This window comes from Rhopalosiphum padi, chromosome 3 (assembly GCF_020882245.1).
Source record: "Rhopalosiphum padi isolate XX-2018 chromosome 3, ASM2088224v1, whole genome shotgun sequence".
NCBI classification, from domain to species: Eukaryota; Metazoa; Arthropoda; class Insecta; order Hemiptera; family Aphididae; genus Rhopalosiphum; species Rhopalosiphum padi.
The window spans coordinates 15,766,472-15,786,716 of record NC_083599.1 but is presented as its reverse complement, the minus strand read 5'-3'; the positions used below and the strand labels follow the sequence as shown (position 1 = coordinate 15,786,716).

Here is a 20,245-nt window from a genome sequence, read left to right as displayed (position 1 = left end):
ATTTTTTGTCTTACAAAATGATGAAGTGTATAATGATATTTTAATTGATCCTACCCTCTTCACCCACAATTGGATTACCGTAGCTAAACGTCGATGTATGATTAGTTTAAATAAACAATTATAAGCAGTTGGGTACCAGTTTAAGTTATGTTTATACAAATAGAATATTATAATATCGACGTTAAATCTTTTTTTATTTAATAATTTAATCACACGATAAACAATTATGTAGTTTTATTTATAACCATTGTCTACTGTGTGATTATCAATTAAATAAAAACGGTTTAAATACAATTATATTAATATTTATAATTTATAAATCATCATTAAATAAAAATGATTCAAATACAATAATGTGTCTATAATTTTAACGCGTACCTATGGGTGTCTATTATTTGTCTATAAGCTGCTATATTGTGCAATACTGAAATGTGCATTCATAATAATAAGATATAACAGAATTTACTTTTGACAATATGATGGTTAGATATTTAAAAATAATTAAAAGATACATTTTAAACTGTTTCATTAACTTTTCCGTCTTTTTATTTTTTTAATGATTATAGTACAAAGCTCAAAAATAAAAATAAAGTTTATTTTCAATGGCAAAGCCGCGACCATCACGATTTTTCCAGGATTTCTGGAATAGTGCCTACTTTTGTTTTTGTTTTTTTTTTGTATTATACACGTCATTTCAATACGACAGTACACCATTCAAACATATGTATGGTGATTCTTTCTCTTTATTTAAATCAAAAATATTATACAAATGGTTTTTAACCCATGCAAAATAATTTTGTTTAATATTTTAAATAATTTAAATATAATAACACAAGCAACATGATATTTGTTTTGTATAAATTATTATTTATCTTAATGGATACCACAAGAGGAAAGTATCAATACTCATGTTTTCAGATTAAATATATTTATGTATAATACATATACACATAATACTTATTATTGATTACAAATAATGGTAATACTGTTGTCTGTTACAAATCAGTCGTTACACACTGAAGAATTTTGTACTGTACTACTGCCCATAACGAATTTCGTTGTAAGTACACACAAAGCGACACCAAAATAGAACCTATATGGCTTGCAGGTGAACACACTACCAAAAAACCGACTTAAAATCTACACGATATCCTCGTCTACATTCTATAATAATTATAGCATATTATTATATTATTATGACCTCTTAACTGTTCATATTATATTATATTATTAAACACTCAAAACACAGTACAAAAATAAGACTTAAATAAGTTAAAATTTCGACACATTTCGTGGATATTCACGATTAAAATAACGATTTATTTTTACATATATGTATCAAGTGTCACCGAAAACAGGGTACACTTTATCACTCATTACTCTGTAAATATTATATACAATTCTGTTTGCAGTACGTTAATCTAGACTAATAGATCATAAATGCTACGATAACTTTGTTGAAATGTTCGTAAAATTTCGATTACTTTTTCAAAACATGTACAAAGTAAAGAAGTATATAGTTTCGTTTATAAAAGTAAAATTATGATACATACTTGTTAATTTGTTTTGTTATTCCATCAAAATATTTGTAATATTATGGTACATGAATAAAATTAATAATCATTGTTTTTAAAAAAAATCAAGACTATAAATAGGTAATGAATATAATTTATAATAATAATAAAAAATAATATTAGTTGGTTAAAAAAAATTTCGTGATTTACATTTCCCGTAACATATATATATATATATATATTATGTATACATTTTACACGAAACCGAAAAACTTACGAAAATTACATTCTGCAATTTTAAAAAAAATATATCAACCAATTATATATACGAGTACAATATATATAGCTAAAGTATACCATAATATATCATTTTTCCAAGCCAGCATTAGTATATTAAATAAACATATTACTATATGAAAGGTTTGAATACAAGCGTAGTATACCAATTGTTTTGGTAAAAATGTGATAAAGTTAGGTGGATCTCATTTGGTGGAAACGTGTTAGTTACGCCCGTCTTGACTCGTGAGTGCATTTATTTCGGTACTGAGTACACCTACCTAATGAACCCTATGTATATAATTTAGTGGCGCAACTGGGGAATGCAAAAAGGTCTTAAGCACCCCTTGTTTTTTATAGCTAACAATTATTATTTAAGTTAAATACCATCAATTGGTAAACTGTTACCAGTAAACATATTGTATTTATTGTATTTTTAATATTTAATTATTTTAATAATATGTATTTAAACCATTATAATATTATATTGTTGTTATTAATTTTTGAGTCAATACCACCTTATTTTCCTTAATATATTATGTATCATGCACAGTATGAAATAGGTTCATGGTAGGTATAATTAAGCAATAACTGAAAATTAATTTAGGTACATATTATTAAAATAGAACTGTTTGTAGTAAAATTGAAAAATTACATAACAAAATAATTAATATCATTATTTTTTATTTAAATATTTAATTTTGTTTAAATTTGAACTTCATAAGTCTATAATAAAAATGTAATCATATATCATTTATTCTCTAATAATATAGATACTTAAAACATTTATATGGCGCCCTCTATGTTTTAATGTTTGCAATATGTATTATCAGACATAATAAGTTAAAGTTATGTGTTTATAACTTGTAAATTACATCTTGTTCTTATATTATTTTATTGTTAAATGTTAATATCATTATATTGTATTTCATATTATATAAAACTGTTGGACATGTAATTTGTAATTTTATTATATTTATAATGCATAATGTATGACCATTGACTACGTATAATGCATAATATATTCTTTTAATTAGTTCATAAAATAATTTTACCAAGCATTAATGCAGAAGAAAAAATGAGTGTGAAGAAAGAAGAAAGTAAAATAATTGTAAATATTGTCATAAGGGTATATGTTGATTTTGAGTTAGCTGGTTTATCAGAGGATAAAATATTATGATGGTGTGTATTCAACGGAGTATCGAGGGTGTTATATAAAAAGTGGGCAAGTGGGTATCGCTTTGCTGTATATACTGCCGTCCTGAGGAAGAATGCCGTAAATGGAAAAAAAAAATGAGATAATACAATATTACGTTTAATATTATAGTTTTACAAGTTTTTCCTAAGCAAAAATGCCGTAACTATGTTTATTTATCCAGAAATATGTGTTAATAATAAAACAATATTGCCGCAATTGTAATAAAATATAATCGGTGCTTAGCAAAAACGCCGTAACCACAGTTTGCTTAGAAAGATTGCCGTAAGTTTTATTTCAAATGCGGCGTTTTTGCTTAGCACTTACACATAATCTATATTTACGGCGTTATTGTTTAGGAGACCCATAATCGTAGAGATGGAGAGTAGGTCACTGGTCACCATAAAGGATGTGTTAAACTTGAATGCAATGAAAGGTATCATTGTATACGAAAAACGATTCTGAACAGAGATGATTTGTCAGTCAATGATAACTAGTATAGGATTTATTATATTATTACCTATAGGCTATATTTAAATAATTGTAATATATCGTTATTTTACGCGATTTCATAAAAAATTAAATTTCATACGCTCAAAAATTATTTTCTATATTGGCGCTGTAATTTTTTTTTTTATAGTTACTTGAAGGAAAACATTTGGATAACCTTGTATTGGGTTTTATAATTGTTTTATATGTTTTATGATTTAAATAAAAAAAAAAACGATCCTTTTCGCCTTCAACTCCATTTTAATAACTAATTAAATTTTAGTGTCTCTCTTGGGACATGGCTCTTCAAAGAATGTTGTCTATCAATTTCCAACACGAATATGATTTTACTGTGCTTGTGCTGTCTTTTGATATTGTAAAGGAAATTCTCAAAGCCTAAGGAAAGACTGATAATTTATTTCTATTTGTCATGTCATATAATCAACTACAAGTGACTTTTCCTAACAAAATCCTGAGTTTTGTATTCATTCTTTAACGTGTCTGCAAAATGAAAATACTTTTTCTTCTCGGTCATTCCGATTTGAAATCGTTCATACAAATCGCCAGTTTTACACAGTTGTTACACATTTGGAATTTTAAAAATTCAAATAATATCGCTTTATTTTTATAGTAGTCAAGTTGACAATTAGTTTAACGAAAACCCAATGTGTACTACATTTTTGTTGAATTTTTAAATAAAATGTATTTGACTGAATCCGAATCGTATGCTAAAAAAAGTTAAATAGAATGCGATTTGGGTAGGGGTAAGGCACAACTGATTTGGTAACCCGTATTTTTCGTGAAAATGATGAACGTGGTTAAAGTTTAAATAAACTATGGTTTTTAACTAACCTGCACGTCATTTTATGTATTGTGGTAAAAATGCAAATTTAAATTACTGAAAAATCATTAGTTTTCTTGAGTTACAAATTAATAAATATGAAAGTATCTATATAAAGAATAATGTACTATAGTTAGCATACAGGTAGTTAAGGTAGTTTATATAACAACCAAAAATAGAATAAACATCAATTTGTTCATCGGCTTGCATTTAATTAAAGTCGATTTAATTCTTAATAGTATTGATGTATGTTTGGTTTTCAAAAAATTATACTACACAATTTTTATCAAATAGATTAATACACTCGAATATTTGTATGCCCACGTGAATTGTGAATAAAAATTTGTGTGCAAACATGAATTGTTCTATATCATACTCTTTATTTTTTTATAAAATATATGATAAAAATTAACGAACATAAATGTGTGACTCGCATTCTAAGCAATACAGTTTAGCCGCAGAAAAACTGTGAACACCTGTCGCTTAATAAAACACTTACTCAATTCGACCTAGATAATGATTTTTGCACGCAATTAAGAAATATTACGATCAAGCAAAAGAATATTACGATTATTATGCGTCCGACCTTACTTCCCTGGTACATCACCGTCTGTCACACAGAACACATAATTTCGGATAGGTTAATTCGCTGTATTGTGTTGGCAGTATATTCAGCAGCTCCTTATAGTTTACGTCCTAATATTAGTACTTATCCACTAAAAATTAAGCGTTCTAATAGATTTATTATATATAATTTTGAAAATATTGTAGTTTAAAATTACTGTCGTGACTCATAATTGTTTAAGTGGACTACTTTTAGAAATAAAAATTTTTGATAATATTAAACAAAGATAAATTAAATTTCTAAAAGCTAAAAAATAATATTATCGAATACCCAATAAACTGGGCAAGCATAAGTGATTAATTCCTGGAATATTGATGTGTATAGTAGGATGATAGATGATTTCATTAAAATTAACTAATGGGTAGATAGTTTTCATTCTAGTGTAGCCATAGGTGAGTTTTTTATTTTTATGGATTTCCTATGTCAGTTTTTCGTCTAAAAACACACCAAGGTGCTGGACGGAGGTATTTTTATTGTTCCATTCGATTGGTTGTTTATCAATGTGAATAAGTTCAGGATCGTTATATTGCTATGTATGGGTTTATAAGACAATATATAAAATATAGTTAATTAACAGGGCGGATTGTTCTGTGAAGCTACGGAGTAAAACTCAATGGTCCGCTCGAAATATTGACTGGTTTTGAGTGTTTGGTCGTACTTATTTTTGTGGTTACTTAATATAAACATTAGTAGAAAATATAAAATATGTTTTAAACAATGTGTTTTCAAAACAATACAAAACGACAACACGAACTTTACGGAAATGCTTGTTATTTCTACAAAATAATGTTAGTGATCTTTAATCGGTTTTAATTCCGTAATAAATGATATTTCAATCAATCAGAAAACTTTACATAGATCGTATTATCATTAGTTGTAATCCAATTATGATTTCAATTTTCATTAACAGTTCACGGTAAAATTAGATGAAAGTATTACCAATGTAATCGTAGGATCAATAGTACTGTCTAAACTAAAATCTAAGATCTTTTTCATAATTATAATTGGATAAAGTTTAGTAAGTTAACTATTGTCAGACCTTTAAATCTATTGACTTCAATTTAGGTGGAAGTAGTGAGGCCCTTTAGATGCGTGTATCATAGACGATTTGTATGTTCGTATATATAGATGGATTATATAATATATTATTAAGTTTTAAATATCTAAAATATCTGGCATATACCATTTAATTAATGTATGAATAAGCTGTTATATATTATAATATTTAATACTAGGTATAACAAAAATGTACATATTGATATTTTGTACAATAGGTAGTTATTAACTTTATTTAAAAATTCAACAATGTTGAAGAAATAAAATATGACGTTTATTGCGATCCACACTGACACCCGTTCGCCAGCCGTACGAGCACGCGGGCGGCGGGCCACATGTTTGATACAATGATACCACTATGGCACTATCGTACTTATCTTTCATGGAATTAATGATAGCTTACAATGCTTACATAGCAGTTTAGTGATCTGTGTAAATTATGGTGATGTACCTATCACAGAAGGAAGTTAGAACTTATAATCGAAATATTCTATTGTTTAAGCGTACTATTTTATAATTGTTTGCAAAAAATCTTTATCTGGGTTAAATTGAATGCGTGTTTGATTAAACGACAGGTGAAATGTGTTAACAGTTTTTCTACAGTAGAACAGTATTTTGTCAAGTTACGAAAATATTTTTATCTTAAATTTTTTATATATTTTACTTTCTTTAAATCGGGTTATTTTATACAGTAATTTTTTATTGGATTTTCAGTTGGTAAGTATGTTTTTGGTTTTGTAAATAATAAATTTTAATTTGCAATACACAGTTTTTGGAACGTTAACACCAGTGCACAGAATTCACCTATATAAACTTAAACTAAATGAGTATTTACTTGCATTTTTCAAACTTGTTATTCAGTTGCTATGGAATCAATATTTATTTTTTTATTGACTTTTTAATCCGTTAAATACTGTTGTTACTTAAAATACTGTATCATTTCCTGTACGTTATTCAACGCAGTCAATAATATTATTTGATACTATAGTGATATACAGACATGGTTAACTATACATTAATGTCAGTATTTTTGTTATCGTTTTATTTTATTGGTTTAGGTTCTGCTGAAACAGAATTTGAAAAAAGTAAGTGTATTTTTTTATTTCTTATTCTAATTGACCGGTTAATATTTATGGATAATAATAATTCTTATTCTTATAGGATAAATAATTATAATATTAAATTATATATTTGTTTTTTATGATTATTAACAATAATATTCTAAAACTAAATATTGTATTTTTTTCATTCAAGTTTACACCGAATGCGTAGGTAAGTGAAACTTATCTACTCTTTATTTTACAATTTGCACATTTCTTGTCTGAATACATACAATGTATTTAATAACAAAGCAGTATAATATATTAAATTTAGATAATTATCTAAGAAAATATGAATTTTTTACGAATAAAAAAAATGAAAAACAATTAGAATATTAATGTAGGCCTCAATGGTCACTGGCTGTGCGAATGTTAATAACGTACTATTGAAATTCGTGTGTTGTATCCTTTTTTTGTTTTGGTATGATGGCCCCTCTGTTTACACCCTACATTAAGCCAAATACATGAATAGTACAATGTAAATATAATTGTACTTGAACAATTATAAAATTTTAAATAGAAATGTTTGGGAACCCCTAACCACCTTGGAATTAGCTATAAGGTATAAACAAAAGTAAATTCCACGTGAGAATGGAAAGATAATATTTAGCCCATTGAGGCCTGTACATTCCTTAGGGCTATACAAGGCCACTCTAGCCATAAATAATTCTGGATGAATAAATTCATGCCTAGTTAAGGTTTGCACAATATAGTTATACTCATATATTTCGGCCTTGCTACTGCGTTGGATATTTCCCTCTCCGTTCAATGATTCATTCAATAATTTATTTATGTTAATAATAATATGAATCATAACGTAGTATAATCATTATAAGTATTACAATAATTATATAATTCACACATCAATTCAATATTTACCACATAAGTAATATTATGTAATTAGTAAAAATTGAATTAAAAATATTTATTTTTTCGGGGCACAATTTACAAATCCATTTTTGTACCTGTATACATTGTTGAACAGAAATACCTTTATCACCCGGATATTTTCACGTGTGAATTTTACTGTAGATCTTATTTTTACCTAATTATTTTGGAAGGAATTTACAATTTTCCAATTATAGAGTTTTTTAATATCATAAGTGTTCGAACGCGGATCTACTAAAGCGCATTATCGCGACTTATTTATTTCCCCCCGGATCATGCAACGGGTGGCGAATCTTCTCCGGCCGGTTTTACCCCCTCCCTCTTCGAAGTTCGCCATCGTACCGTTTGCCGTGAGTGCTAATTTTTATATAAGCTGTGCCGCCAGCGGCCAGCCTTTATATTATTATGAGATATGACACTTTTTTCCTGGCGTTCGGGCCCGACGCATCGTTGCGTCCGTTCGCCGCCTAGTGCCGGGTTGTGCGGCCAAACCGCGTGTGCGGTCAACGCGTTTGTTCGTGTTTTAAGCCGTTGTGCCGTTTTTGCCAATTTATACGCGTCCCTGTTTGCGTCGCCGCCTACAATTCAATACCTTTGAGTGCGCGGTTGAACTCGTCGGATGCTACGAAGTCTATCGCCCTAATAACGTTGCGGCCAGTTAGCTAGCTCCGTTACTTGGCAGTAATTAATATTTATATATTACGTGTGGTCGGAATTTACGAGCCGGACACACCGTATATACATATCTTGTATTATTGTTCATCATCCACGGGATTGATGCGTACCACGCGGTTGGATCCGCGAATGTTCACATAATACGTAGTAATCTACCAGGCCAATTTCTTACCCGTGGAGAAAGTGCCGAATTGAAGAACCCATTGCAGTCCCCAGAGTTCAGGTGTAACCGGCGGAGAGGTCTTCTGCGTGTTCGCCCAGCTTCATACGCGATCAGGTCGTCTTATGTTGTTTTATATTCTATTGTCTATTTTAATCAATTAGTATTTGTATTTTTTTAGATACTCTGTTATATTGGCCGGAGTGTGTATATTAATATAATAATATATTATTATTACTATTTTATTAGCTATTATAATCTATTATTACGGGGCGCCCGTTAGGTCTGACATTATATACTATATAGTTATACTTTGTTGTATATTACGGTGTTGATTCGATTATTATTATTATATACGTATATTTGTATCAGTTTTATTAATGTAATTAATGCCATTAATTTATTTGTATGTACACATATACCGAGTAACCTTTTCCCGTTTCCAACACCTCGCGAGTCGTGTCCGATAACCGCGAATTTCCAAAAGTAGAATCGGACGCGGCGCCAACAATAAGTATGTATAGCTCATGCGCAACCCTCACCAACAGCTCCTCCTGCAAACGTTTTTCCGCCATTGATACATATTACATCTCGACTCTCGCCATCGCCACGCAATATGCTTTTGAAAATAATATAAATATTTTCTGCCATTTAAGAGTTAACCTTTTACAGATGATATGAAGAATGAACATTTGATGTATTATGGTAAATATAGTTATATTATATTTTTGTATATATTTTTGTAGTTATTGGTAAATTCAACGACTTAAAAAATTGTTAGGTATCTTATTTGTATTTATTTATTATGTTGTTATCGAAATTTAAAGTTTTCTTCATATGTATGTGTCAAATGTCTTTTAGATTCTGAACGGAGTGATGGATGTATTGATTTTACAATGATGTATGTTTATTTTTTTTGTCTGTCATTTCGTTTTGGAGTAGAAAGAATTGTTTAATTTTTTACGTCAGCTTCTCTTTGAAAAGGGAAATGAGTCTAGTTGGTACTTAACTAAACCCTGTAAAAGTAAAAAAAAAAAAAAAGGGAAATTTTATGCATAACCAGTTATAACAAAATCGATTTTTTTATTTTGCTGTAACTCAGAAACGAATCATTGTAAATACTTCAAATATTTATTATTATTTATTAATATTATTAATAATATTATTTCAATAATATTTAGTGGGATAAAATAGTAGGTATTTCTATAACGGTTGGATTTGTAGTTTTTTTGAATTGATAGACTTTCAACGGTTGTTTTTTTGAATAAATGTTCTGTGTTTTCAGTGTACGTCCTGGTCATTTTTATTTAATACGCGTTACTATGGTATTAAACTAAAAACCACAATTATCACCTATCTGAGTATATTTATTGCCACGATTTGTTTGCTATGGTAGCTGTTTGAATAGCAACTGTCGATAAGAAACGTGTTGTGTGTAGGCAGTGTGAACACGAACTGAATTTAAATATTCCGTCTCTTTTCTTATATAATAACAATTAGGGAGGTAAACTACAGTATCGTGTAGTTTAATATAAAAGCAATATAAAAACAGTGAGTACCAAAAAGACAATTATGTATAGGTATGTAATATAAATATGTTTTTTTACAGATCCAGATCGTAATAGTAATGAAAATGCATCAAACTTGTCTGGTTTTATATCCTCTGCAGGTATGTACTTTTATATTAATTTTTAATGGTATTTTTCTATTTAAATATTTATCTATCCAAAAAATGAAAACGAGATGTTATGGTACAATATTATTGGTATAACCAATGATATATAAGAAATATATTTAATAATATACATATATAGTATGGAAACCTTAAACAAATACACATAATTACCAGAGTTAGGTAATCAAAAATATATTAATCTGATAATTTATCCACGTATGTCAAGATTTATAAAATAAGAATTATATATATTACACATATAAAACGTGTATATAATTCAGAATTATGTTTATTATAAAATAAATAATAATTGTTTTATTTATATAATAATATTTCGTTGATTTAGTAACTAATTATTGCTCAGGGTATCTTAGTAAGTTATGTTTTTGAATATTTACCTAGTACATATATTTAACATACAATTTATAGCTTATAAAACAATATTTAATTTTTACTTTGATTTAATTTATCCTCAGCCTCAGGTTATGCGTATGAATTTATAAAGAATTACAGAAATGACAATTTATTTGGTAATTGTTTAATCAGTTTCAATAGTCCACACATTATATATGCACTAAAACTATATTTCAGTAGTACAGTTGTAAAAAATAAAAATAAACTACATAATCATACTCAAATGTTTTATTAATTTTTAGCTCGTTATAAATATCCTTCCTCTTTCTGTGTGGCTCTAAAGTCATATAGACAACCGTATAAACACGTAAGGTAAAATACTTTGAAATTATTTTTTTGTTTATGTAATTCCATTTTATTCAATATTTCATTTTTTATGAAATTTACTAAATAATCCTATTACCTCAATCTATTGTCCTCATTATTTATTATCGCCTTTCCCTTATTCAATCATATTTGGGTTCATCTGCAGTAGTGTACGAGAAGATATTAAGGCCAATAGTTGTGGTTGATATATTCCTTAAGTCTATTGACCTAAAATTGTAGGAAGCGGCGACTCGCGTATCCCTTAAGTCACATGTATCATACAGTGTCGTAACTAGGAAAAAATCTAGGGGGGGCAATGTATAATGAATGTAATATATTTATTATTATCAAAACCCTGACACCCCTACCCCCCAGGTTAAAAAATATACCTTTCAAAAAATTGTCAGGAAGGCAAGTGCCCCCCCCCCCCCTTGCCCCCCCACAATTACGCCACGCCACTGGTATCATACACGACTTGTGTGTTAAGTTTAGATAATATATTATTTAATATTATGTTGGTACCTAATTGTTTATGTTCTGGCATATACCATTTAATAATGGATATGTACAAGCTGTAATATATTTCATAAGATACGTTTAACAGGTTTCTGTGAACAGTCACCTGTATTATGATTACGTTGTTTATTTATTTATTTAATAATAATAACGGGCAAATCCCAATTTGTACAAAGGCATGTTTTGAATACATACATAACAATAATAATTTAGGAGAGAAAAAAAATATATATATTAATAGTAATAATAAAATAAAGGTTATCTTTCATCGAATTAATAATAGCTGTTCGATCATCACTGACCGGTCAATGTCGGTAACGCCTGTGCAGAGCCGGCCGTATAATAGCGTTCTTTATAATATCCGTTTTCCGTTCTTTTTTTTTGTCGTCCGTCCGCGCACACGTGTTTCTTATACGCTCGCCGAGACGCGTTATCGCCACTTTTTGTTATTACGCAAATTGTTATTACGGGGACGGTAAAAGACCCTAATAAATGTCGGTGACGTTGAAACAGAATAGTGGGGCAATACAGATTAAAAAGTATTCTGTACTTTTAAACTTCAAACTAAAATTAAATTTCTACTACATATCCTCATAATTGATTTTACGTCTGTCATAGCCATGGCATGACAACTATACTGTTTTTAAAATACACTACCAGATGGTATGCTTAAACATTTTTAGGGGGCGTTGGATAATAATTTTTGATTCTCAAAGTGGGCGATGCATGAAAAAAGTTTGAGAACATTTGTTTTATTATAATGACGACGCGTTTGACCGGCCGCGCTATTATATTACTGTGCGCCGACGAACGGTCTCGATCGGTGGCTTTGCGTACCCACCGCCTTCCGTTTGCACCGTGTCCATTTGCTTTCAATCGACCACTTTGACCCGCAACCTTTGCGTAATTATCGGTCTTGGTCTTGGGGGTTGGCGGTTGGTGCGTGCTGTATTGTTGCAGCGAGGTTGACCGCGGCGTTGAAGAGATCGTCGCGGGACATATTTGGTGCACCCGGTGATGCAGGTTTATTTGTTTTTACTATCAACTTTGTATTGTTATACACTGTTTTATCAGTGATATTTTTGATAGACGTTATTTTGTTTTATACTACTATGCAATAATTAGGTCACCTCAATAAATAGGTTAATACTTAATAGTAACAGGTTCCATTGACAGATACACAATTGAATAGTTTAAATAGTGTAAGACAGAGTAATGCGCCAACCGCTATTAGGAGTGCTTATTCGCACAATATAGCTTTCATCCGAAATAACGTGTTCTCTGTGAGTGACGGTGATGTATCAAGGAAGGTAGGTCGAAGGCATTATCGAAATATTTTATTGCGTAAGCCATATATTCTTAAGCTTTGTTGGGCCATGGACCCCTTTAAAGGATAAAATATAATCACGGACCTCCCTCCAAAATATATATATATATATAAATCATAGATTCTTAACCTTTATAATTTATTTATAAATATATAAATTAATAGATATAATTTTTATTTTATATATGTTTTAATGATAATAAATCTAAGACATAATACTACAAATACTATAATAAATGATTGTGAATAATCACTTTTTATTATAGTCAAAAACAAATTTTGATGTAACATTTGCTGTTGTTTTGATTCCGATATTGCCTTGAAATCTTGGACCGTATTTATTTTTGGGTTATTAAAAAAAAACTCACAGCCACTCCGTGGACCTCTCAGTTACCATCTATGGACCCCCCGGTAAGAACCCCTGGCGTAAGCATAATATTTTTTAATTGCATGCAAAAATTATTATCTAGGTCGAATTGTGTTGAGTGCGTGTTTTATTAAGTGAAAACTGAAAAACTGAAATGCCGATTTGTAATGCATAGGACAACACTTACATATTTTATATTCAATAAAAAAAAAAAAAAAAATGTTAAATACCAGACTATTTATGAGGGTTTATTTTTATTGAATTTTTAGTCCGTTAAATACTGTTATTAATCATAATAAATCATTTTTACTTTCTGTTATTTGGCGCAGTCAATAATATTATTTGATATGTAGTGATTTTGAATATTATTATTATGTTATATATTATTCTATACAATCACCGTGGTCTACACGATGCACGGCGACTTTTTATATAATTCGATCTATTATTATATTATATAATTTTGTGTACGTTGTCGGCGTGCACCGGACGACAATTCGGACCGACCACGACGACAAATGACAATAGAGATCGATTATATGTTTTTTAGTATGTCTTATATTTATCAGTAGTCTGTTTGTACCCATTCGCCGAGTTGTGCCGGGTGCGCAGAATGATTTTAAATATAGATTATTATTATTTTAATTTTATTGTTTAATTCTTTAAACATTCTGACAATAAATGAAGGTGACCACTTTCCCATCAGATACTAGTGATATAAAGACATGGATAACTATAGTTTTTTGTTAATATTTTTGTTATAATTTCATTTTATTAGTGAAATTACACGTCTTCCAACCGAAACACTTAGTAACAGTAAGTGTATTTTTGTTATTTCTTCTTCTAATTGATGGGTTAATATTTATGTATAATCTTCATTCTTTAAATTCAAATAATTATAATATAATATAATATTCTAAAACAAAATATTGTTTTTTTTATTCAAGTACGCGTAGAGTGTCTTTGTAAGTAAAAAATTATCCACACTACACTTTAAAATTAACACATGACTTGTCTGAATACATACAATGCATAAGTAATATTATATAATTAGTAAAAATTTAATTAAAAATATTTATTTTTCGGGGCGCAATTTGCAAATCCATTTTTGTACCTGTTTATTTTGTTGGACAGAAATACCTTTTTCACCCGGATATTTTACTGTGGATTTTACTGTAGACCTTATTTTTATCTAATTACTTTGGGAGGAATTTACAATTTTCCAATTATAGAGTTTTATAATATCATAAGGCGTTTCAAAAAATAGTATGTATAGCTCATACGCAACCCTCACCAACAGCTCCTCCTGCAAACGTTTTTCTGTCATTGATACATATTACTTTTCGACTCTCGCCATCGCAACGCAATATGCTTTTGAAAATAATATAATTATTTTCTGCCATTTAAGAGTTAACCTTTTACAGGTGATATGGTCAGCCATGGGTTGGCGACCCATGGTAAATATAGTTACTTTATATTTTTGTATATCTATTTTTTATTTGACAGAATTTTAATGAACTATTAATTGTATTTTTATGTATTATATTTAATTTTTATGTTTTACTACATTTTATTTCAACAGCCATGTTAGCTCAATAAAGAGAACACATATTAAATAATTCATCGTTAAGGATAATAATAATTCTTATTCTTATAGAATAAATAATTATAATATTAAATATATATTTGTTTTTTATGATTATTAACAATAATATTCTAAAACTAAATATTGTATTTTTTTCATTCAAGTTAACACCGAATGCGTAGGTAAGTGAAACTTATCTACACTTTATTTTACAATTTACACATTTCTTGTCTGAATACATACAATGTATTTAATAAAAAAGCAGTATTAGGGTTAAATTTTAACCTTTTACAGGTAATATGGACAGCCATGGGTTGGCGACCGACGGTAAATATAGTTACATTATATTTTTGTACATCTATTTTTTATTTGACAGAATTTTAACGAACTATTAATTGTATTTTTATGTATTATATTTAATTTTTGTTTTACTACATTTTATTTCAACAGCCATGTTAGCTCAATAAAGAGTACACATATTAAATAATTCATCATCTCCGTAGCATCTGGTCTTCATACATTTGAGTAGTTACTGGTAAATTAAACGACTTTAAAAATTGTTAGTTATCTTATTTGTATTTATTTATTATGTTGTTATCGAAATTTAAAGTTTTCTTCATATGTATGTGTCAAATGTCTTTTAGATTCTGAACGGAGTGATGGATGTATTGATTTTACAATGATGTATGTTTATTATTTTTGTCTGTCATTTTGTTTTGGAGTAGAAAGAATAGTTTAATTTTTTACGTCAGCTTCTCTTTGAAAAGGGAAATGAATCTAGATGGTACTTTAGGGTGGTTAAAGTAATACAATTCTTGTAGTTTTCAAAAGCGTCAGGAAAAAACCGTGTAAAGTAACAAACGGGAAAAAACGGGAAATTTTACGCATAACCAGTTATAACTATAGATTTTTTTATTTTGCTGTAACTCAGAAACGAATCATTTTAAATATTTAAAATATTTATTATAGCTTTATCTATTTACGATTACATTTTCAAAATATATTAAATTTTTTAAGCTAATAATAGATAAATAAAATTTTTGATTTTTCTAATTTGTTTTTGATTTTTTTTATTATTATTGATGAATATAAATGTTTCAATACCTAATTTAGGTGTTTTGCAATAGTAATTTGTAGTTTACAAATAATAATTTTTTTTTCATGAAATGCCTCTAAAAAATTTGGCTTTCCAAAAAATATTTAAAATTTAATACAAGTTTAATTATAAGTTATACTTATAGTATTAAGTTAAAAATTCGATTCGATTTCTTTTTATAAATATCGATAAAATAATATTTAGTGGGATAAAATAATAGGTATTTCTATAACGGTTGGATTTGTAGTTTTTTTGAATTGATAGACTTTTCAACGGTTGTTTTTTTTGAATAAATGTTTTGTGTTTTCAGTTTACGTCCTGGTCATTTTTATTTAATACGCGTAACTATGGTATTAAACTAAAAACCACAATTATCACCTATCTGAGTATATTTATTGCCACGACTTGTTTGCTATGGTAGCTGTTTGAATAGCAACTGTCGATAAGAAACGTGTTGTGTGTAGGCAGTGTGAACACGAACTGAATTCAAATATTCCGTCTCTTTTCTTATATAATAACAATTAGGGAGGTAAACTACAGTATCGTGTAGTTTAATATAAAGCAATATAAAAACAGTGAGTACCAAAAAGACAATTATGTATAGGTATGTAATATAAATTTATTGTCATTTTACAGATGCGTCCCATTCGTCGTACTCTGATGTAGATAATTTGAATGCAGCTTTTGAACGAATATGTATGTAGTTTTATATTCATTTTTAATTTTTTCATTATATTTAAATATTTTTCCATGCATAAAGTGACAATATTATGGGTAATAATATATAAGAAATATATTTAATAATATACATATATAATGCCATAATGGGAACCTTTAACAAATACACATATTTAGCACAGTTATATAACCAAAAATAAATTAATATGATAATAATTGATCCACGTATGTCAAGATTTATAAAATATGAATTATATATGTTACGCCGTATCTATGAAATCGCCGATTTCATGAATTCAGCAACGTTGTCGCCGAATACGTGAAATCGGCAACTCAAAGTGCATAATACTGCCGATTGCGTGAAATCGGCGAGACCTTTCTTAAAAAAATTATAAAACATAATTTCATTTAAATAAATGTAAAAAACACTGGAAATATGATAAAATCAAATTGTAATAATAAAAATTATATGTATATAAAAAATAAAAAAAAGGCAAGACTTCTTAAAAAATATATAAACATAACTTAAATAAAATATGTTGAAAACACCGGAAATATAACAAAATAATAAATACATTTTAATTTGTAAAAAAAGTGAATAAAAAAAAATTGTATTATATTTAAACATTTTGACAAGTATAGCCTGGGTGCCACGCCGAATTACACATCATTATTTTTTTTACATGTGCACTTTTTAGATGTGCAATTCGTACGACATGTACAACGTCGGTAGCCTTGTCCGGTCCCAACTGACCCTAATCTAACAAGTTTCTGTAATGAATATTCATTTTGTTGAACGTCTGCAGTCGTTAGAGAACAGTACTTTGTAGCTTCCATACTGTTCCGCTCCAGCCGTGTGCTTATAATCCCTTCTTTAGTCCCAATACGAAATTTACCATCTTTTTCTTCTATGATAACTGCAAGAAGGTTGGCTGCATCTCCTCGCCTTCGGTCTACCGATGGGATTGACACCAGCTCATTGTCACCAACTTTTAAAGGAGGAAGGATGCCTTTGCCTCTGGTTACCATCCTTTCCGCTTGATATTTTAAATTTTGAGCTGCAATGTTGCGTTATTTAAGAGCAGGATGATCGAGTTTCGTATTGATAGATTCAAAACTCTAAAATATATATAAAATATGATATACAAATAATAAAAAATAATATTACTACCCACATAAAACGTGTATATAATTAATGTTTATTATAAAATAATATATGATCGTTTTATTTATATAATATTACTTCGTTGATTTAGATAACAGCGCGCGGACATTAAGTAAGTAATAGTTTGAATATTTACCTGGTACTTAAATTGAATATACATTTTAAAGCTTATACAGTATTATTTAATGTTTACTTTTATTTAATTAAATAGATAAAGGTTATGCATTTACATTTATAAATTCTTACAATGGGAATATATTAAAAGGTAATTTATAAAGTATAGGTGTATATTTATAATATAATAAAAATTAACTACACATCTTTTAGTTCATGTATTAAAAATATTTTAACAACCCCCCCCCCAAAAAATTTATCCTGGATACGTGATTGTTTAAATGTAATACAGAAACAGTCTAGACATAATACCTATGATATGCGAGTTCATTAAAACTATAATCCAGTAGTACAGTTGTAAATAAAGTAACTAACATAATCATACTGAAATATTATTATTTTTTAGATGATTTTAAAGGTCCAACATCGTTTTGTAACGCATTATCCAATCAAGTAGATCCGTTTACAGATACGGATTCTACATAATTTAAAGTTGTTTATTTAATTCCATTATAATTTTTACGAAATATATTAAATATTCTTATTACCTTAATCTACTAATCGTATTATTTATTATCTCTTTTCCCTTATAAATTCATGTTTGGATTCATCTGCAGTAGTGTAGGAGAAGATATTGAGGCCAATCGTGACCCTAATGTTGAAACCAGAAAATATCCAAATGAAAGTCGAATGGGCGATGGCGCAAGAATATACTCTCGGGGACAAGTTGCCGTATAGTTTGATTGTACCAGGGTAAACAACTTTTCGTGATGCCAAATAGTATCGTAGTGGCAGCTCACGACTTGTGTGGAGGTACAGCGCCAAATTAACAACAGCGAATCCAAAGTGACTGGGCAGACTACATTTGAGCTATTTAAGGGCTATCAACCGCGATTCGAATTGGCTAGGTTGCGTGACCTTTCGACTACGGCTGAAGAGTGGATATGCCTCTCTAAACTGTGGGAAGATGCCAGGAATGAGGTAATCAAGTAATACTATAATACTATGGGCCTCTTGTTGTGACAGAGGTGTTTCGAAACGATGTATATAGGGTCTCACAACTGACTGAAGATGGGGCGAGACACTAAGCAACAACTGCACACGTGTCGCAGTTGAAGTCGTGCATGTAATAAACATAAAACCACGGAAATTTTATTCAGCAAATTTACTCACAACCTTCGACATAGTGGCGTAAGTCCGATATCGCTCCAAATAGTCCCGTCAACGCGACAATAGAGCGCGCTAATGTGCATCCAGTTTTTGGTTCCCGGGCGGCCGTGAGAACTTTGCAAACTTTTATGTTTATTCCAATAATAAGAATAATGTCAGAACTTTTCGGTACACTCCCAAAGCAACCTATTCCATAAAAGAGCAAACCATCACAATTATTTACCAAAAGACATAGTTCAATAAACAGAAAACTCCAAACTATTTGGCATCAGTAATGTTCATATAAGAGCCATCAGCCGAGCCGTCGATATCTCTCAGTTTTCCCGATCGGATACGTTCACAGCTGATACCTGGTCAACATGTGATTTCTTCTTTCGGCTGCTTTCAAAAGCGAGTTAGAGAAGGGTCACTGGCTCGGCCGATCAGCTGTGAGCCATAACCGTCCGTTGATATCGCCGCGTAATTTCAGTATCGTCGTTTCGTGCCGAGCCGAGCCGAGTATAGTAATGTGCCACCGCGGTACTGTTAAACCGTAACCGCGTATTCACGTGTCGTAGTTTTCGCTCTTTTCACTATTCTGGGCCACCCACCGTCGGGAAGGCTAGAATAGCAACTTAAAGTGCTGCCGCCGTACCTTTAAACAGTTTAAACCGTAAACACGTATTCACGTGTTATATTTTCTATTACACTACTCTGAGACACCTGTCATTGGGAAGGCTAGATACGTATAAGTGCCGCCGCAATTTAAACCGCCGCGTTGATCAGTACACGCGTATTCACGTTCATTAGTTTTATAGTATTGCAAACTCGCGAAATTATATTATATTCAAAAATACTGTATATTCCGTCAAATATCAGTAACATTAATTATATCATCAAACTTTTATTATTATGTTCATATCACTTAATTTGTATTATATAAAATATTGTTCTAATAAAAATAATAAACGATTGTGATTGCTATAACCAAAATTGTTATGAATATTTTATATTTTAGTAATAAGAGTAGGTCA

At 29.4% G+C, this 20,245-nt stretch overlaps 2 protein-coding genes across 2 annotated transcripts; one reads left to right on the top strand and one right to left on the bottom strand.

The window, feature by feature from the left end:
• The first annotated feature begins 6,921 nt into the window (after nt 1-6,921).
• LOC132927583 (uncharacterized) lies at nt 6,922-20,118 on the top strand. Its single transcript, XM_060992137.1, has 16 exons — nt 6,922-7,081; nt 7,251-7,268; nt 9,492-9,524; nt 10,429-10,488; nt 10,841-10,867; nt 10,971-11,024; nt 11,151-11,220; nt 14,203-14,240; nt 14,372-14,389; nt 14,849-14,881; nt 15,174-15,191; nt 15,304-15,336; nt 16,742-16,801; nt 18,040-18,060; nt 18,160-18,213; nt 18,469-20,118. The coding sequence occupies exons 1-16, from the start codon at nt 6,997-6,999 to the stop codon at nt 18,546-18,548; spliced, it is 702 nt and encodes a 233-aa protein (XP_060848120.1). The 5' UTR covers nt 6,922-6,996; the 3' UTR covers nt 18,549-20,118.
• LOC132927584 (uncharacterized) lies at nt 16,835-18,011 on the bottom strand. The gene has a single exon (XM_060992138.1). It carries the CDS (start codon nt 17,810-17,812, stop codon nt 17,444-17,446), a length of 369 nt encoding a protein of 122 aa, XP_060848121.1. The 5' UTR covers nt 17,813-18,011; the 3' UTR covers nt 16,835-17,443.
• Nucleotides 20,119-20,245: the final 127 nt, after the last annotated feature.